The sequence below is a fragment of the Thalassophryne amazonica genome, chromosome 14, assembly GCF_902500255.1.
Source record: "Thalassophryne amazonica chromosome 14, fThaAma1.1, whole genome shotgun sequence".
NCBI classification, from domain to species: Eukaryota; Metazoa; Chordata; class Actinopteri; order Batrachoidiformes; family Batrachoididae; genus Thalassophryne; species Thalassophryne amazonica.
The window spans coordinates 34,735,235-34,751,697 of NC_047116.1; the positions used below are offsets into that span (position 1 = coordinate 34,735,235).

General features: G+C 39.0%; 1 protein-coding gene across 2 annotated transcripts; it reads right to left on the minus strand.

The window, feature by feature from the left end:
• Nucleotides 1-252: 252 nt before the first annotated feature.
• On the minus strand, nt 253-15,424 carry sumo3b (small ubiquitin like modifier 3b). 2 transcript variants are annotated; one of them, XM_034186494.1, is made up of 4 exons: nt 15,276-15,423; nt 9,865-9,993; nt 9,679-9,750; nt 253-1,240 (listed from the first exon to the last, which is right to left on the minus strand). In XM_034186494.1, exons 1-4 carry the CDS (start codon nt 15,294-15,296, stop codon nt 1,175-1,177), a joined length of 288 nt encoding a protein of 95 aa, XP_034042385.1. In that variant the 5' UTR covers nt 15,297-15,423; the 3' UTR covers nt 253-1,174. The 2 variants fall into 2 exon arrangements, with proteins under 2 accessions (XP_034042385.1, XP_034042386.1); XM_034186495.1 differs by lacking the exon at nt 9,679-9,750 and having other exon boundaries at nt 15,276-15,424.
• Nucleotides 15,425-16,463: the final 1,039 nt, after the last annotated feature.

Genomic DNA, 16,463 nt, shown 5'->3' on the forward strand with positions numbered 1-16,463 from the left:
TCTTGCACATTTACATAAACGCAATAATATCTATAAACCCACAGAATATATTCATGAGAGTTTTAGGCACAATATAAAAGTTATGTTGTGATGTTAATGCTGCGGCCCGATCAGAGCATCTCAATGCGGTTATCAATGTTACCGAGATCTCGCAGCGCGGCGACCTCTGCAAGGTTTTGTGGGATTTGAAATGTCAATAGGGTGAATGCAATTTTATGTTCATCCACACAGACTGAAGACTACTCTTATTTCTTTCCAGTAGATGTGTATGAAATCTTTTATTGAATACATGACCAGTACAAGTTCACAAATCAAAGGTTTGTGAAACATCATCTTATCCAAACAAAGCTTTTGGTTTGAAATTAAAGGCAGATATTTACCAGTAATAACGCAACAACCAAAATCTATTAATGTTTCCATTTAAGACAACCACATTCAATAAACTGGTTACTGCAGACTTTTAAAAATTCTTGGGTCTTGAACTAGTTTGGGAAAAATAAAATTAGATCAACAATATGGCTGAGTAGCAAACAGTTCCAGTGGAATTGCATCCAAATCTCATTAACCAAATCATTTTATAAAGAACTTTATTTAGCAATTTTGGTCCACAAACATTTTATTTTCAGTTCTGTTAATCTGCAGTGAGGATGACAGCATTGAGGCAAAGCATCCATATTCATCTTTCTCTGCATCTGGAGCAAATTGGCAAAGATAAGAATGAGCATGAATACAGATAAATTTTGAAAGGTGTTCCTTAAAAAAAAAAAAAAAAGAAAAAAAAAAAAGGATACATAAAAACATCCATGTCACACAGAAGTGAATGCTGTCAAGTACAACAACTTAAAAATGATTGGGCTCTCACAAATTTCCAGATTTGGATCTACAAAAACATTTGGGCATGAAATGGTTAACCCTCCACCCAAACAGATCATTTTCTAACCTGTCAACTGTAACCGATTTGAGATGGACAAACAAGGGAGACAGATTTTGTGTCTCAAAGAGAGTTCAGCCCCAATCAAACAAGCCTACCTTCTTATTTGTTGTGAACACTATTAGTCAAGCAGACTAAAAAAGGACAGGATCAAAGGGGGAAGAAGAAAAAAAAAATTCAACATGGGGCAAAGAAAGAGTGGATGCTCTTCCATGTGTAGAGTCTGTGAGATGTCCACTCCATTTAAGAACACTCCCCTCCCGTCTGTTGTTGAAAAACGTCAATTGTGTCTTCGTCCTCCATCTCCAACTGGAACACACGAGACATTTACAATTAAACGGTACGACTGTAGTGTTCACACAAACCCACAAAGTCAGTGCACAGCATGACGGACTACATCGTCGCAATTTGGACTCCTATTTAAAGTTCGTGTTGGACTGTTAAGCACCAGTGGAACACCACAATGTAAGTCCCTTTTCTATTGTTTGTAAATTAATAAAATATCAAATGACAAGGATCTACTGTAGTCGTTATATAACAATAATGAATGTTTTTACATTCTTTCTGGAACATACCATTCAACTCCTCTTCGCCTCGTTGAATGGTATGTTCCAGTATGAAAGTGAATGTCATAAAAAAAAAGGGATCAAACAATGATCAAATATTTAAAGGAACCACATATGTAACTACCAAAAGAGATCAGAGTATTTATACTCAAGCTAGTATAATCTATAAAGTAAATTTGAACAGCTGCTGCTGCCACTAAAAAAAAAACCCCACAGGATCGAATTACAGACCAATCAGAGGCTGCCTTCAAAAGGTGATGTCAACTGACCAATCACATCGCGCGTTAATGGGTGCAACGCAAAACCGGAATTCAGTTGCTTGTTGTGTACTCCACACAATAATTTACTATATTTTGTCAAAAAGGATGGAATTAGCCAAAATTAGAATGACAAGTTAATAGGCCATTATACACATTTTAGATGACTTTGAGCAAGCCGTCCACTATTTTTTGGCCGTTGTTTTCAAAAATCAACGGTCCAAATGATGGCTAGACGGCTCGCTGCCTAAAATAGGCACTGGAAGGTCAGAGAGAAGGTTTACAGATGTTGTGAGGTAGAACACATAGAAAGTCAGTTTGACAAAGGAAGCTACAGGAGACCGTAACATTACAGACTGTTGCAAATCCTGTTGGCTGCATGCAACACATTTTAATGGCACTCAGATTTAAATGCCTTTAATACAAGTCTGCCACCAACATTGTCAGGGATTAAAGCACAAAACAAAAAAAAATTTCATGGCCAAATTATAACATGTTTTCGTCTTCCTTTTTATAGAAACCCCTTGTGTGACTGCATCCTAGGGTTTAAGGTAAAACAAGGTGGAGACAACTGAGAAGACAGCAGACTGTTTTCCTGCTGAACAAGATTATAATTCACTCACTAACCATTGCTGCTCTTTTCTAACGCAGCCATCACATCAAAAAAAGACTAACAAACAGGCTTAAATACTTCAGGATAAAAACACATGGGGATAGCTTTTACTTCATTCAATATTATGTCTGGCATTTATAAATATTTGCAAACTTTGTTTTACCTTCACTTTTGATATTGTGTGTGCTTCTTACCCTATGTGCTGCTATACAATGCTGCTGGAACCTCAATATCCAAGAGGGAGTCTTCCCAAGGGATCAATAAAGTTCTATCTAATAATTAAAATTTCAGGCCTGTAGCCAGAATCTGAAGAAGAGGTTTGACCTGATTTTAAAGCTAGAACCCAAAACAGACCCAGTAATGCCTGAGTTTAGACATTAAAAAAAAATGCTTCACATCCCACAGCAGAAAAGTTAATTTAAATGAACTTAGTTTTTTAGATGGCTAATCAAATAACTTAGTCCAGAACAACAGTAAGACTTAAGCCCAATATGGATTTAAACATTTTAGTTGTCCAAAAAAAAACACAAAAAAAAAGTATAAAAAAGGTCTTCAACAATGGACTTTTAATCAAGGGGTGTTGTGGAAGGTATGCCCCCCAAAACACCCTCGTCCCATCTGATTAAGCTGTAATTTTATATATACACACATATATACACACACACACACACACACACACACAGTAGCGTGCAGAAGCGCTGTGATTAAAAAGATTAACCCAGGTTTTGAGTATATTTCTTATTGTTACATGGGAAACAAGGTACCAGTAGATTTTCACAAATCCAACAAGACCAAGCATTCATGATATGCACACTCTTAAGGTTATGAAATTGGGCTGTTAAAAAAAAAAAAAAAAAAAAAGTAGAAAAGGGGGTGTTCACAATAATATTAGTGTGGTATTCAGTCATTGAGTTTGTCAATTTTGTGGAACAAACAGGTGTGAATCAGGTGTCCCCTATTTAAGGATGAAGCCAGCACCTGTTGAACATGCTTTTCTCTTTGAAAGCCTGAGGAAAATGGGACATTCAAGACACTGTTCAGAAGAACAGCGTAATTTGATTGAAAAGTTGATTGGAGAGGGGAAAACTTATACGCAGGTGCAAAAAATTATAGTCTGTTCATCTACAATGATCTCCAATGCTTTAAAATGGACAAGAAACCAGAGACGCGTGGAAGAAAATGGAAAACAATCATCAAAATGGATAGAAGAATAACAAGAATGGCAAAGGCTCACCCACTGATCAGCTCCAGGATGATCAAAGACAGTCTGGAGTTACCTGTAAGTGCTGTGATAGAAGACGCCTGTGTGAAGCTAATTTATTTGCAAGAATTCCCCGCAAAGTCCCTCTGTTAAATAAAAGACGCGCAAAAGACGTTACAATTTGCCAAAGAACACATCAACTGGCCTAAAGAGAAATGGAGGAATATTTTGTGGGCTGATGAGAGTAAAATTGTTTTTTTTTGGGTCCAAGGGCTGCAGACAGTTTGTGAGACGACCCCAAACTGAATTCAAGCCACAGTTCACAGTGAAGCATGGTGGTGCAAGCATCATGATATGGGCCTGTTTCTCCTACTATGGTGTTGGGCCTATATATCACATACCAGGTATCATGATCAGTTTAGATATGTCAAAATACTTGAAGAGGTCATGTTGCCTTATGCTGAAGAGGACATGCCCTTGAAATAGGTGTTTCAACAAGACAATGACACCAAACACACTCGTAAACCAGCAAAATCTTGGTTCCAAACCAACAAAATTAATGTCTTGCAGATGTGAAGAAATCATGAAAAGCTGTGGTTATACAACTAAATACTAGTTTAGTGATTCACAGGATTGCTATTAAAAAAAAGCAGTTTGAACATAATAGTTTTGAGTTTGTAGCATCAACAGCAGATGTTACTATTATTGTGAACACCCCCTTTTCTACTTTTTTACTAATAGCTCAGTTTCATAGCCTTAAGAGTGTGCATATCATGAATACTTGGTCTTGTTGGATTTGTGAGAATCTACTGGTACCTTGTTTACCATGTAACAATAAGAAATATACTCAAAACCTGGATTAATCTTTTTAGTCACATAGCACTACTATTATTCTGAACACTACTGTATCTCACACACAAATGAAATTTGTCTACATTTAACCTATCCTAATTAGTTAGACACAATCCAAGCACTAGGAGCAGCAGGCAGTCAGTCTGGCACCCGGGGACCAAGCCCAGATGTAGGGATGCTACCTTGGTCAAGGGCAGAGAAATGAACAGACCCTAAATAAGGATGTTTTTGTGAGAGGAAACCGGAGTGCCTAGAGAAAACCCACACAGACAGGGAGAACATGCAAACACCACAATGAAAGGCCAGGAAGCGATCCCACAACCATCTTGCTGTGAGGCATCACTGCAAACCACTAATCCAACATGCCGCAAGGGGGATTTAACAGCACATTAACGTCATGCCATCCTCAGACGATTGTTTTGTTTTTTTGGTTTTTTTTTGGGGGGGGGGGGGGGGGGGGGTAGTGTTATGCATCACAGGTCTCCAGCTGTATTCTTAGTTTAACCACAACAGGGACACTGAGAAGAGACTTTGAAAGTAAAGTTTGAAAATACAGTGCAACCAGCCATAGAGTATTCACAGCAATTCACTTTTTCCATATTTTATGTTACAGCCTTATTCCAAAATGGAGTAAATTCATCACCCCCCCAAACCCCCACCCCAAAATTCTACTCAGAACACCCCACAGTGACAACATGAAGATTTTTGAAATTTTTGCCAATTTATTAAAAATAAAAACTAAGAAGTCACATGTATACAAGTATTCACACCCTGTGCTCAATACTTTGTTGATGCACCTTTGGCAGCAATTACAGCCTCAAGCCTTTTTGAATATGATGCCACAAACTTGGTGCACCTATCTTTGGGCAGTTCTGCCCATTCCTCTTTGCAGCACCTCTCAAGCTCTATCAGGTTGGACGGGAAGCATCGGTGCACAGACATTTTCAGATCTCTCTAGAGATGTTCAATTGGATTCAGGTCTGGGCTCTGGCTGGGCCACTCAAGGACATTCACCAAGTTGTCCTGAAGTCACTCTTTTGATATCTTGGCTGTGTGCTTAAGGTCATTGCCCTGCTAAAAGATGAACAGTCACCCCAGTCTGAAGCCCAGTTCCTCTCTCCACAGAGGAATACTGGAGCTCAGAGTGGCTATCAGGTTCTTGGTCATCTCCCTGACTAAGGCCCTTCTCCTGCAATCGCTCAGTTTAGACAGGCGGCCAGCTCTAGGAACAGTCTTTGTGGAGCCCAGCTTCTTCCACTTGTGCATGATTGAGGCCACTGTACTCACTGAGAACTTCAAAGCAGCAGAAATGTTTCTGTACCCTTCCCCAGATTTGTATCTTGAGACAAACCTGTCTCGGAGGTCTACAAGTTGTTTGACTTCATGCTTGGTTTGTGCTGTGACATGCACTGTTAATTGTGGGACCTTATACGTAGACAGGTCTGTGCCTTTCCAAATAATAATAATAATCAACTGTGTTTAACCCAAGTGGACTCCAATTAAGATGTAGAAACATCAAGGATGATCAGTGGAAACAGGATGCACCTGAATTCAATTCTGAGCTTTATGGCAAAGGCTGTGATTACTTATGTACACATGATTTCCTATATTTTTTATGTTTTATAAATTTGCAAAAATAAAATAAAAAATCATCATCATTATGGGGTATTGTGTATAGAATTTTGAGGGGGGAAAATTTCATCCATTTTGGAATAAGGCTAACAAAATGTGGAAAAATTGGAATAAGGCTAACAAAATGTGGAAAAATTGAAGCGCTGTGAATACTTTCTGGATCCACCATACAAGTCAAAATCTTTGATTCCTTATTTTAAAAAAGTGACAAAGCCTGGAATTGTATGTGTACAATGCTTGTATTTTCTGACAAAGTTTGACTGTGTGCAGTTTTACAATGTGCCATCATTAATTGAATTACCAACAGGGTACAGAGTTTAGCAGACATCAGGGTTAGTGCTAGGACCATTTTAATGCCAGGTAAATTATGTGATCGTGGCTTATAGCTTCAAAGATATAGGGTTTTATGCCACCAAAACATTATTGGCAAGCCTTATTTTAACTAATATTGGGTGGTTTTACATGCATTGAATGCAAGAATATTAAATTATATTTATGTAATATTTGTAAGATCAAAGATCTTTTTTGCATGCTTCTGTCAAAGTCTAAGTTAACAATATTTAATGGACATAGCATTTACCCTCTTCTTCTTCAAAAAAATGACAGTACCTTTTAATCCAGTGAGGCAGTCAGTCAAAAAATTTGAGTGGGACTGCATTACTTTTTCTTTTTAAACAATAACACACCTATTTGCCTTGTTTGAACAAGACCTGAACCTGGACTGATTTGTTCTGAAATTCTGTGCTGGGCAGCACAGCCAATTTGAACCTGAGAGCAGGGTGGAAATTTGCAGTACCGGGCGGAGCCACCCACTGTGGCTAGAACCCTAGTAGGCATATACAAGACCAGTCTTAAATTCACTGTGCCAAATTTGGTGCAAGTCCACATATAGGTGCCACTGTGAAGCAAATCATCATGGAATTTCAAAGCTTTAAAACGCTCCAAAATTCATTTAGGTTTCATCTATGAGCCCTAAAAGGCCCTCTTTCATTGTTAGAACAAAAACAAATCTTTAACAGTTCTATCATTTTAATTCAGAGCAGTTAAAAAGAACTCAAAATGCTATCATTAATGGGCTTAAATGCTTTGCCAGCTTTACTCACCATATTGTTCAGGGTTCTTGTACCTCACTATGTAGACCTGTGCCACAAGGTGGCCTACATAGCATATGTGCATACTTTCATAAAATATTTATAATGCTCCAAATTTAGATTTTCTCTTGAAGTATTTGAAGGCATGTTCAAATTCTCAATACACTTTAATGGTAACAAGTTTTTAAATTTAGTTTAAAAATAATTTTAAAATGGCAGCTTAGTGATTAGCATTGTTGCTTCAGAGCAAGAAGGTCCTGGGATCACTGCTCTCCTCGCCAGTCATTTGAGTTTGCATGTTCTCCCCATGTTTGTGTGGGTTCTCCCCATGTTGGTGTGGGTTCCCCCTGGGTGCTCCAGCTTCCTCCCACTTCCAAAGATATGAGGGTTAGGTGAATTAGTGACTCTAAATTGAGCATAGGTGTGAGTGAGTGAATGTGATTTTCTATGCGATGGACTGGTATCCTATCCAGGGTGTATCCCACCTCTTGCACACTGACTGCTGGGATAGGCTCCAGCGCCCCCGTGACCCTTAATTGGAGTAAGTGGGTATAGAAAAATTAATAACTTTAGAACACTTCAAATAGCCATAATGTTTTAAAAGCAACTATTAAGAAATACAGCAATGAGAGGAGAGATTCCATATTGTATCATCCACGACTATGGAAGATCTCAGCATGAACTTGCCCTCCTGCAATATTAACTAGAATGCTAATGTGTTCACATACACCTCATGTAAAATGAGAACAATCATTGTGGTAGATAGAGTTCAAACTCAAAGTTTAACCGAATCAACGCAATGCAGCACTGTGTCACTCTGAACTCAACTGGTAGTGACATGTGTTAGCATTGTGTTTATGTGGATAACAGTGAACCCAGAATTGTCTGACTAGAACTATTTTGTTTGCTCAGACACACATGAGCTTGCAGATATAGGAATTAATCTATTAGACTTATGCTCTGAAAGCAGTAAAATACAGAACATTAACTGTGGCGGTGAGCACAGAGCTGCGTTTCAATAGTGTACAGAAAGTAAAAAACAGAAGCGTTTTTGTGGGTAGCCATATGTAAGCAGAGGCTGTTCAGAAGTAGGAGTTAGCTGATTATCGCCACCAATATCCAGCATTTTTGAAAATGTATCTGCCATTTATAGCGGCCGATATGTCAAAACAAAAAACAAACAAACAAACAAACACCAACTTTCACCCATGCTCGTCTCCTAGTTTGGTAGTCACTCAGTTTTGAACTAATCACTGTATTTGGTTTTAAACACACAGTAATATACTGTTTGCTTTATATTTTTGAATTCAATGTATGACAGGAAGTGCCATGTGTGCAATTTTTCTGTACTTTTGATTTCACTATGCAAGAGTTGTTGTTCAATAACTCCGAACATTTTATTAAAAATTCTGATTTTACAAAATTGGCTCATTTTCATTTAATTCTCAACTGTTTATTATTCAAACACCACCAAAAGGATTCCAATAATTTTGATCAGGACTGTCAATACTGACATACTAATATGTGTCTACTAAAAAATACACTTGTCCGTTTTATTTTTTCTTCAATAAGTTGTATGTGATGCAAGATGACTGTTTTGAAAGGCTCTATTAAATGAGAAGCATTTAACTATCATTATCATTCGTAGGCTCAATAACAGTGTTCCCTAATGGCAGCAGCTGGCAGCGATGCCATGTTTGTCACACAAAGGCACCAGCTATTATATAAAAATAAATAAATAAATAAAAAAATTAAAAACATCCTTGCTAGAGAATTAAATCCTCACAATTTTGAGAATTTAATTCTCTCCACTATTTTTGGTTGTGTGTGCGTACACAATAGAAAAAAATGACAGCTCATTTTTTTGTTTGAGAAGAAAATGGATGAGCCATTCTCTCCCTCTCCAAGAAGCGTGTGCACGCCCAAGATATATATATATAAATATATAAATATATATATATATATATAAATATAAAAGAGAGAGAGAGAGAGAGAGAGAGAGAGAGAGAGAGAGAGAGAGAGAGAGAGAGAGAGAGAGAGAGAGAGAGAGAGAGAGAGATCGGGAAAGACTGTACATGTGATGAGAAAATCTGCCTCTAGCTCTGTACACAAGGCTCCAAAGGAGAGCGCAACCTCCAAATTTACTGACTTAATTGCGCAAGTAACGAAAACAGTACCATTTCGGGACAGAGCTTACCGATACTACAGTCTAGTCTAACATTTGGGCCCATTTAATACAGAATTTTGGTACCCATCCCAAGTTGTGCATGTGTATGCAGCAGCCTCTCAGTGTGTCTCTGTGACAACACAGAAGTGTAGGAATTCCATGGCTGCTGCTGCCAGTTTCTAGCTGTTATGCTTTGAAAAACTGTACTTTTGCAAATGTATCAAGATGTCACATAATTCGAAGCTGGGGGGCTGGATCCCCTTAAATTTGACACGCCTACTCATTTCAAATTGCCATTTATTGTGCAATTTGTGGAACTACGCAATATCCTTTGTCAATACAGCATAGCATTTTCAATTTTGACCAACCTGTGCAGGTGTGTCCGTTTCATTAATTGGTTGGCCATCAAACCTAAACCTTATCTGACGAATTGCCAATCCCTGTAAGAAACAGAACACACAGAATTGCACAACAAATAGATTTCAAATGCAGCAACAGAGTCAGAGACTTTAATTAATGACCATCAAACTTGTGGCACAGCCTAAAGCTCTCACCTGTCTTTCACAGTATGCTTTCATTAGTTTGCTGAGCGGAGTGTGCCTTTTGATTTTGAACTGTACAACGGAGCCATCCTGACCAGCCACCTTGAGGTTAATGTGCTCATTCTCAGTCTTCACGCCTTCCTGCAAAAAAAATCAGCAGTAGAAAGTGAAGTCATTTAAATAAACATCTAAAACTGGCAGACGTGTGTGTTTCAATGAATCCTGTTACCAATTTAGGAATTTACACCCATCTGAGCAGGTCAGGAGCTTGGGGGTGGGGGATAGGCAGATGAGATTCAAGTGCGCACACACACACACACATATATATATATATAATATTATACAAAAGTTTGGACACTTCCCCATTCAACTGAATACGAAAATGTCAGTCTGTTTTGTAAGTGATGTATTGGTAGACCTGATAGCTGCTACTCTTTTCAATGATTACTAGCTCTCCAGCAGTGTCACAGCATGTTTCACAACGATATCTGCTTTTCTTTGCTTTAAATACAAACACTATTTGTGATACACAGCAAGATGCTGTACAGCTTGAACCATTTAATAGTGATTGAAGCTACTGCACAAAAGAGTGGAAGAACTGCTCACCACTTCCAGAATTGATAGATCAATAATATGGGGACAGAGATGCCATTAAGCCCTCTGAACATCTGTAGGCTGCACAATGGTGCTTCGACAATACCATGAACTGATTTAGACCTTACTCTGTGTGTGTGTGTATATATATGCGAAGTGACAGTGTTTGTGTTGGACAAGTAGTAGGGGATTAGTATATATATACACATATACATACATACATATACACACACTAATCCCCTACTACTTGTCCAACACAAACACTGTCACTTCGCAGTCAAACATTTAATGTTACTGCAAAAAATGGCACTTAAACCACCTGTATATAATACACATTAAATATAATTATGTGAATAATTGAAGCAGGCATCAATGTAGTATTGTATTCCTTATTTCCTCACAGGGTAACTGATAAACCACCATGATCATACGGTATCCAATGAGAAACTGGTGCAATCATAGAAATACAGATGGACATTGTAGTGTTGATGCAGCCTGTGGAAAAACAGCTGTGGAGTAGGGCTGAAGCGATTAGTCGAGGAACTCAAATAATTCGATTACAAAAAATGTTTGAATCAAATTCTGTGCCTCAAAGCTCCGTTTAACTTTGTAGTACATATGCCAGGCCTGTGTGTGGTCCTTAATGTCCCCAGAAAAAAAGACTAGCACTTGCGCATAAGAGCTAATCAATTTAGGACCAAAAGCTATAGCTTTCCAAATACAGAGTAAAATAAAGCCTTTTAAGAGAGAGTGGGTCCATGCTTATCTGAAATAGCTTACTGCGCATTTAAAACGAAGCAGTGCATTTGTCTATTTTTTAAAACATGCACGGTTTGGTCCGCTGGCTACACTCTGTTCTACTTGCACTTTAAGTCAAGTTTTCATTGACAGGGCGCAAAGCAGATTCATCAATGTGGCTTTTGTGGAAAAGCTGCACTCCAGAGACCAGTTTTTTTTTTTTTTTCCACAGGCTGTGCTCATGTTCACATGCAGCCTGACTGAGGATTACACCGACCACCTGTGCTTACGGTCCGGTGTCAGGGGAGTGCTGAGGTCCTGCCACCGGTAAAGATCCAAAACTTGGAAAAATGTTACCCAGGAAAACAGAAAGGGATACACTAAATTTGACAGTCTGCGTGGCGGCGCAGTGACATTGCGCCATTGCTTTGGGAGAGCTCTAGACTATTGATGTAATATATATATATATATATACACACACATATATATATATATACACACATATATATATATACACACATATATATATATACACATATATATATATATACACATACACATACATACACATACATATACATACACACACATACACATACATATACATACATACACATACATACATACACACACACACTTTATCTGATTACTTGATTAATCGATAAAATACTCAATTACTAAAGTAATCGATAGCTGCACAGCATTTCTACAAAAGCTGCACTGATAAATCAACTGTGCAGCCCACTGATTAAAAACTTGTATCAAAGCGGAATAAAGGCATTTTTTGAATAGTTAAACATAAGTCACTTAAAGTGCACATTCTTTCGCTTCATCTGTGGAGGTGGAGAGCAGCCAGTGGACCAAACCATGTTTTAAATAAATAAAAACAAATAATAAACATATTGCTTCACTTTAAATGTGCAATAAGTCCATTTCAGATCAGCGCGGACCCTCTTTCTCCTAAAAGGCTTTATTTTACTCAGCGTGTGGCTTTGTAAAATTGTAGTGCCGCCTGCTACGTTGATTAGCTCTTACATTAGTTATGTGCATGCTCTATGGTGGTGGTCTCTGTTTTTTTGTGGGAGCGTTACAGCACCACATACAGGCCTGGTGTATGTACTACAGAGTTAAATGAAGCCTTAAGGCAAAGAATTTGCCTCAAAGATTTTTGTAATTGAGTTATTCGATTAACAGTTTCAGCCCTAGTAGTTTGCATATGGTACCTTATCAATAGCAGCGGCCATAGTGATTGTGATGCTGCTATAAATTATCTTCACTGAAATTCACTGTGACACCTCCAGCATGTAATATAATAAGGTGCTACAAATCAAGTGACCAGTAGAGGTCAGTAGACTATAATGAGCTGTTAAATGAGGCAGAATAATTGCCTCACCTTAAACAACTTATTTCATGCATATTGCTTTGTACCAATCTATCACCATTTGAAGACTGCAGTTTTTTTTTTTATTAAAAAAAAAAAAAAAAACCTGGACCAAGGTGATCACACTCGATTCCCATTTTTTGGTAAAATAAATCCAGCAACTGTTTTTCTATTTAATTTTTAACATTGTATTAAAAAATAAAATGAAACTACATAGGGTAGCGCGTACATTGTTAAAAAAAAAAAAAAAAAAAGTAAATAAAAATTAAATCTGCAGCATGGCAGCCAAGCAGTCATGGTGCTTGCTTTAAGAGCAGAACATTTCCAGGTCAAGCCAACCCTGGCTCCTTTCCATGTACAGTGCATCTGTAAAGTTTTCACAGCGCTTCAGTTTTCCACATTTTATGTTACACCCTTATGTCAAAAGGGAGAAAATTATTTTTTTTTTCCCCCTTCAATTCTACTCAACATTTTTTTATCTTTTGCAAATTTCTTAAAAACAAAAACTAAGAAATCACATGTTCATAGGTATTCACAAACTTTGCGCAATTGTTGATGCACCTTTGGCAGGAATTACAGCCTCAATTCTTGAATATGATGCGACAAGCTTGGTGCACCTATCTTTGGGCAGTTCTGCCGATTCCTCTTTGCAACACCTCTCAAGCTCCAGACCGGATGGAGAGTGTCGGTGCACAGCCAATTTTCAGATCTCTCCAGAGATGTTCAATCGGATTCAAGTCTGGACTCTGGCCGGGTCACTCAAGGACATTCACAGTTGCCCCAAAGCCAGTCCTTTGATATCTTGGCTGTGTGCTTAACAGCCATTGTCCTGCTGAAAGATGAACCGTCGCACCAGTCTGAGGTCAAAAGCACTCTGCAGCAGGTTTTTATCCATGATGTCTCTGTACATTGCTGCATTCATCTTTCCCTCAATCCTGACTAGTCTCCTAGTTCCTGCCACTGATAAACTTCCCCACAGTAGGATGCTGTCACCAGCATACTTCACTGTAGGGTTGGTGCCTGGTTTCCTCCAAACATGACGCCTGGCATTCACACCAAAGAGTTCAATCTTTGTCTCATCAAATCACAGAATTTGTTTCTCATGGTCCGAGTCCTTCAGCTGCCTTTTGGCAAACTCCAGGTGGGCTGCCATGTACCTTATAGAGTGGCTTCCGTCTGGCTACTCTACCATACAGGCATGATTGGTGGATTGCTGCAGATGGTTGCCCTTCCGGAAGGTTCTGTCTCCACAGAGGAATGCTGGCGCTCTGACAGAGTGGCCATTGGGTTCTTGGTCACCTCCCTGACTAAGGCCCTTCTACCCTGATTGCTCAGTTTAGACTGGTGGCCAGCCATAGGAAGAGTTCTGGTGGAACCCAACATCTTCCATTCACGGACAATAGAGGTCACTGTGCTCATTGGGACCTTCAAAGCAGCAGAAATGTTTCTGTACCCTTACCCAGATTTACACCTTGAGACAATCAGTCTCAAGTTTACAGACAATTCCTTTGACTTCATGTTTGGTTTGTTCTCCGACATAGTGTCAACTGTGGGACTTCATATGTAGACAGGTGTGTGCCTTATATCATGCCTAATCAACTGAATTTACCCCAGGTGGACTAAGTAAGCTATAGAAACATTTCAAGGATGATCAGTGGAAACAGGATGCATCCGAGCTTAATTTTGAGCTTCATGTGATTTCCTCGTTTTATTTTTAATAAATATGCAAAAATCCTTTTAAAAAACTTCCCCATTGTCATTATGGGGTATTGTGCGTAGAATTGAAGGAAAAACATAAATTTCATCCATTTTGGAAAAAGCTGTAACATAAAATGTGGGAAAAGTGAAGTGCTGTGAATAAATTCCAGATACATTGAATGTAGAGTTGCCTCAGGAAGGACAGCCAGTGTAAAAGTGGAGCTACAATGTAATAACATACCACTTTATGTACTTACCATTTTTAAACACCTCCTTCACTGATTGGCTTAAGAAGATTGAGTGCCAATCTAGTTTGTATTTTTTTTTGGAAGGGCACAAAACCAAACAAAAAAACCCACACAGGGTCACAACTTACTGGTGTGTTGTACTTAAAAGAAGGGAAAAAAAAGGGTACATTTACAAGGTACTTAAAGGGGGATTACTTTGGCTCAGTAACTGCTGCACATGTCTGTTGAGTACGGGCTTTAAAATTTTACTGGAACTAAAAACGTTTATAAACTTTGAAATCTCTCAAGTCGTACAATGTGACGGGTCGCAGAATGCGTTTTAACACCAGGACAGGTTTTTAATCCTGGAAGCATTCGACGTGAGAAACAGCTGCGGTGGTTAGCATAGCATGCTAATGCTAACCCAGACTGGCGCAGCCAGCCACAATGGCGCAAAGAAGAAACGCAAATCATTCATTTCACTAGTTATCGCCGGTACAGACGTCGGCATATTTAACGTATTTTAGCTTGGCAACTTAAGTGTATTTATTTTGAATAGCGTTTGAATACTGACGGGCGCTTCACCGACACAAATATGCGCACAGAGACCCGAAAGATCCGCAAACTAGCCAACCTTTGTTTTCTCTCTGCCCGCTCAAATGCGGCGTATGTAGCCTGGCAGCAGGGTTAGCTTAGCACAATTTGCTAACGTTAACTTAGACCTAGTCCCATGAACGTGACTGGAAGCCGCGAATACAAAGGCGTCGATCTGCGGAAGAACTAACCTTTGGCTTTTCGTCGGACATTGTTATTTTGCGCCGCTTTGTCAGGAAGGTGAACGCAGGCTGCTGGCAGTGTGCTAGCGGGTTTTCTGTCGTTTAGAACAGGAGCGCGCGCTGATACTTAACATCTAATTGGCCGAAAACAGTCACGTGGTGTCCAATTCGTCGGGGCCGCGGATGCGCGAGCGCGCGGCCTAATTTGCGCACTCCCGTGAGAAAACAAAAGGGGCCTTGCTACAGTGGCGTCTCCGCAAATTAGAAGGGCATAAAGAACGCGTGTCCATTCACTGGAGGAATTTAATGTCTGACACAAGCTTGGAGGCCAATCAGGTCTTTATGATGTCATAAGAACTGAATGTTAATAAAAGACATAAAAGGAGAAGCAATGAAAAGATTATGTTTATATATATATATATATATATATATATATATATATATATATACAGTGAGGAAAATAAGGATTTGAACACCCTGCAATTTTGCAAGTTCTCCCACTTAGAAATCATGGAGGGGTCTGAAATTTTCATCTTAGGTGCATGTCCACTGTGAGAGACATAATCTAAAAAAAATATCCGGAAATCACAATGTATGATTTTTAAAAATAATTTATTTGTGTTACTGCTGCAAATAAGTATTTGATCCCCTACGAACCAGTAAGAATTCTGGCTCACACAAACCTGTTAATTTTTCTTTAAGAAGCCCTCTTTATTCTGCACTCTTTACCTGTATTAATTGCACCTGTTTGAACTTGTTACCTGTATAAAAGACACCTGTTCACACACTCAGTCAATCACACTCTCTAACCTGTCCACCATAGCCAAGACCAAAGAGCTGTCTAAGGACACCAGGGACAAAACTGTAGACCTGCACAAGGCTGGGATGGACTACAGGACAACAGGCAAGCAGCTTGGTAGAAGACAACTGTTATGATTATTTATTAGAAAGTGGAAGAAACAGAAGATGACTGTCAATCTCCCTCGGTCTGGGATTCCATGCAAGATCTCACTTTGTGTGGTAAGGATGATTCTGAGAAAGCTCAGAACTACACAGGAGGACCTGGTCAATGACCTGAGGAGAGCTGGGACCACAGTAAGTAACACATGATGCTGTCATGGTTTAAAATCCTGCAGGGCAGCAAGGTCCCCCTGCTCAAGCCAGCACATGTCCAGGTCCATCTGAAGTTCTCCAGTG

Bases quoted from the DNA above. Each gene is read 5' to 3' on its own strand.
- sumo3b (XM_034186494.1), bottom strand. From the start codon at position 15,296: ATGTCCGACGAAAAGCCAAAG. The intron at 9,994-15,275 runs GTTAGTTCTTCC...TTTTTTTTGCAG, and splicing joins TGTCCGACGAAAAGCCAAAG to GAAGGCGTGAAGACTGAGAA. The intron at 9,751-9,864 runs GTGAGAGCTTTA...TGTTTCTTACAG, and splicing joins AAGCATACTGTGAAAGACAG to GGATTGGCAATTCGTCAGAT.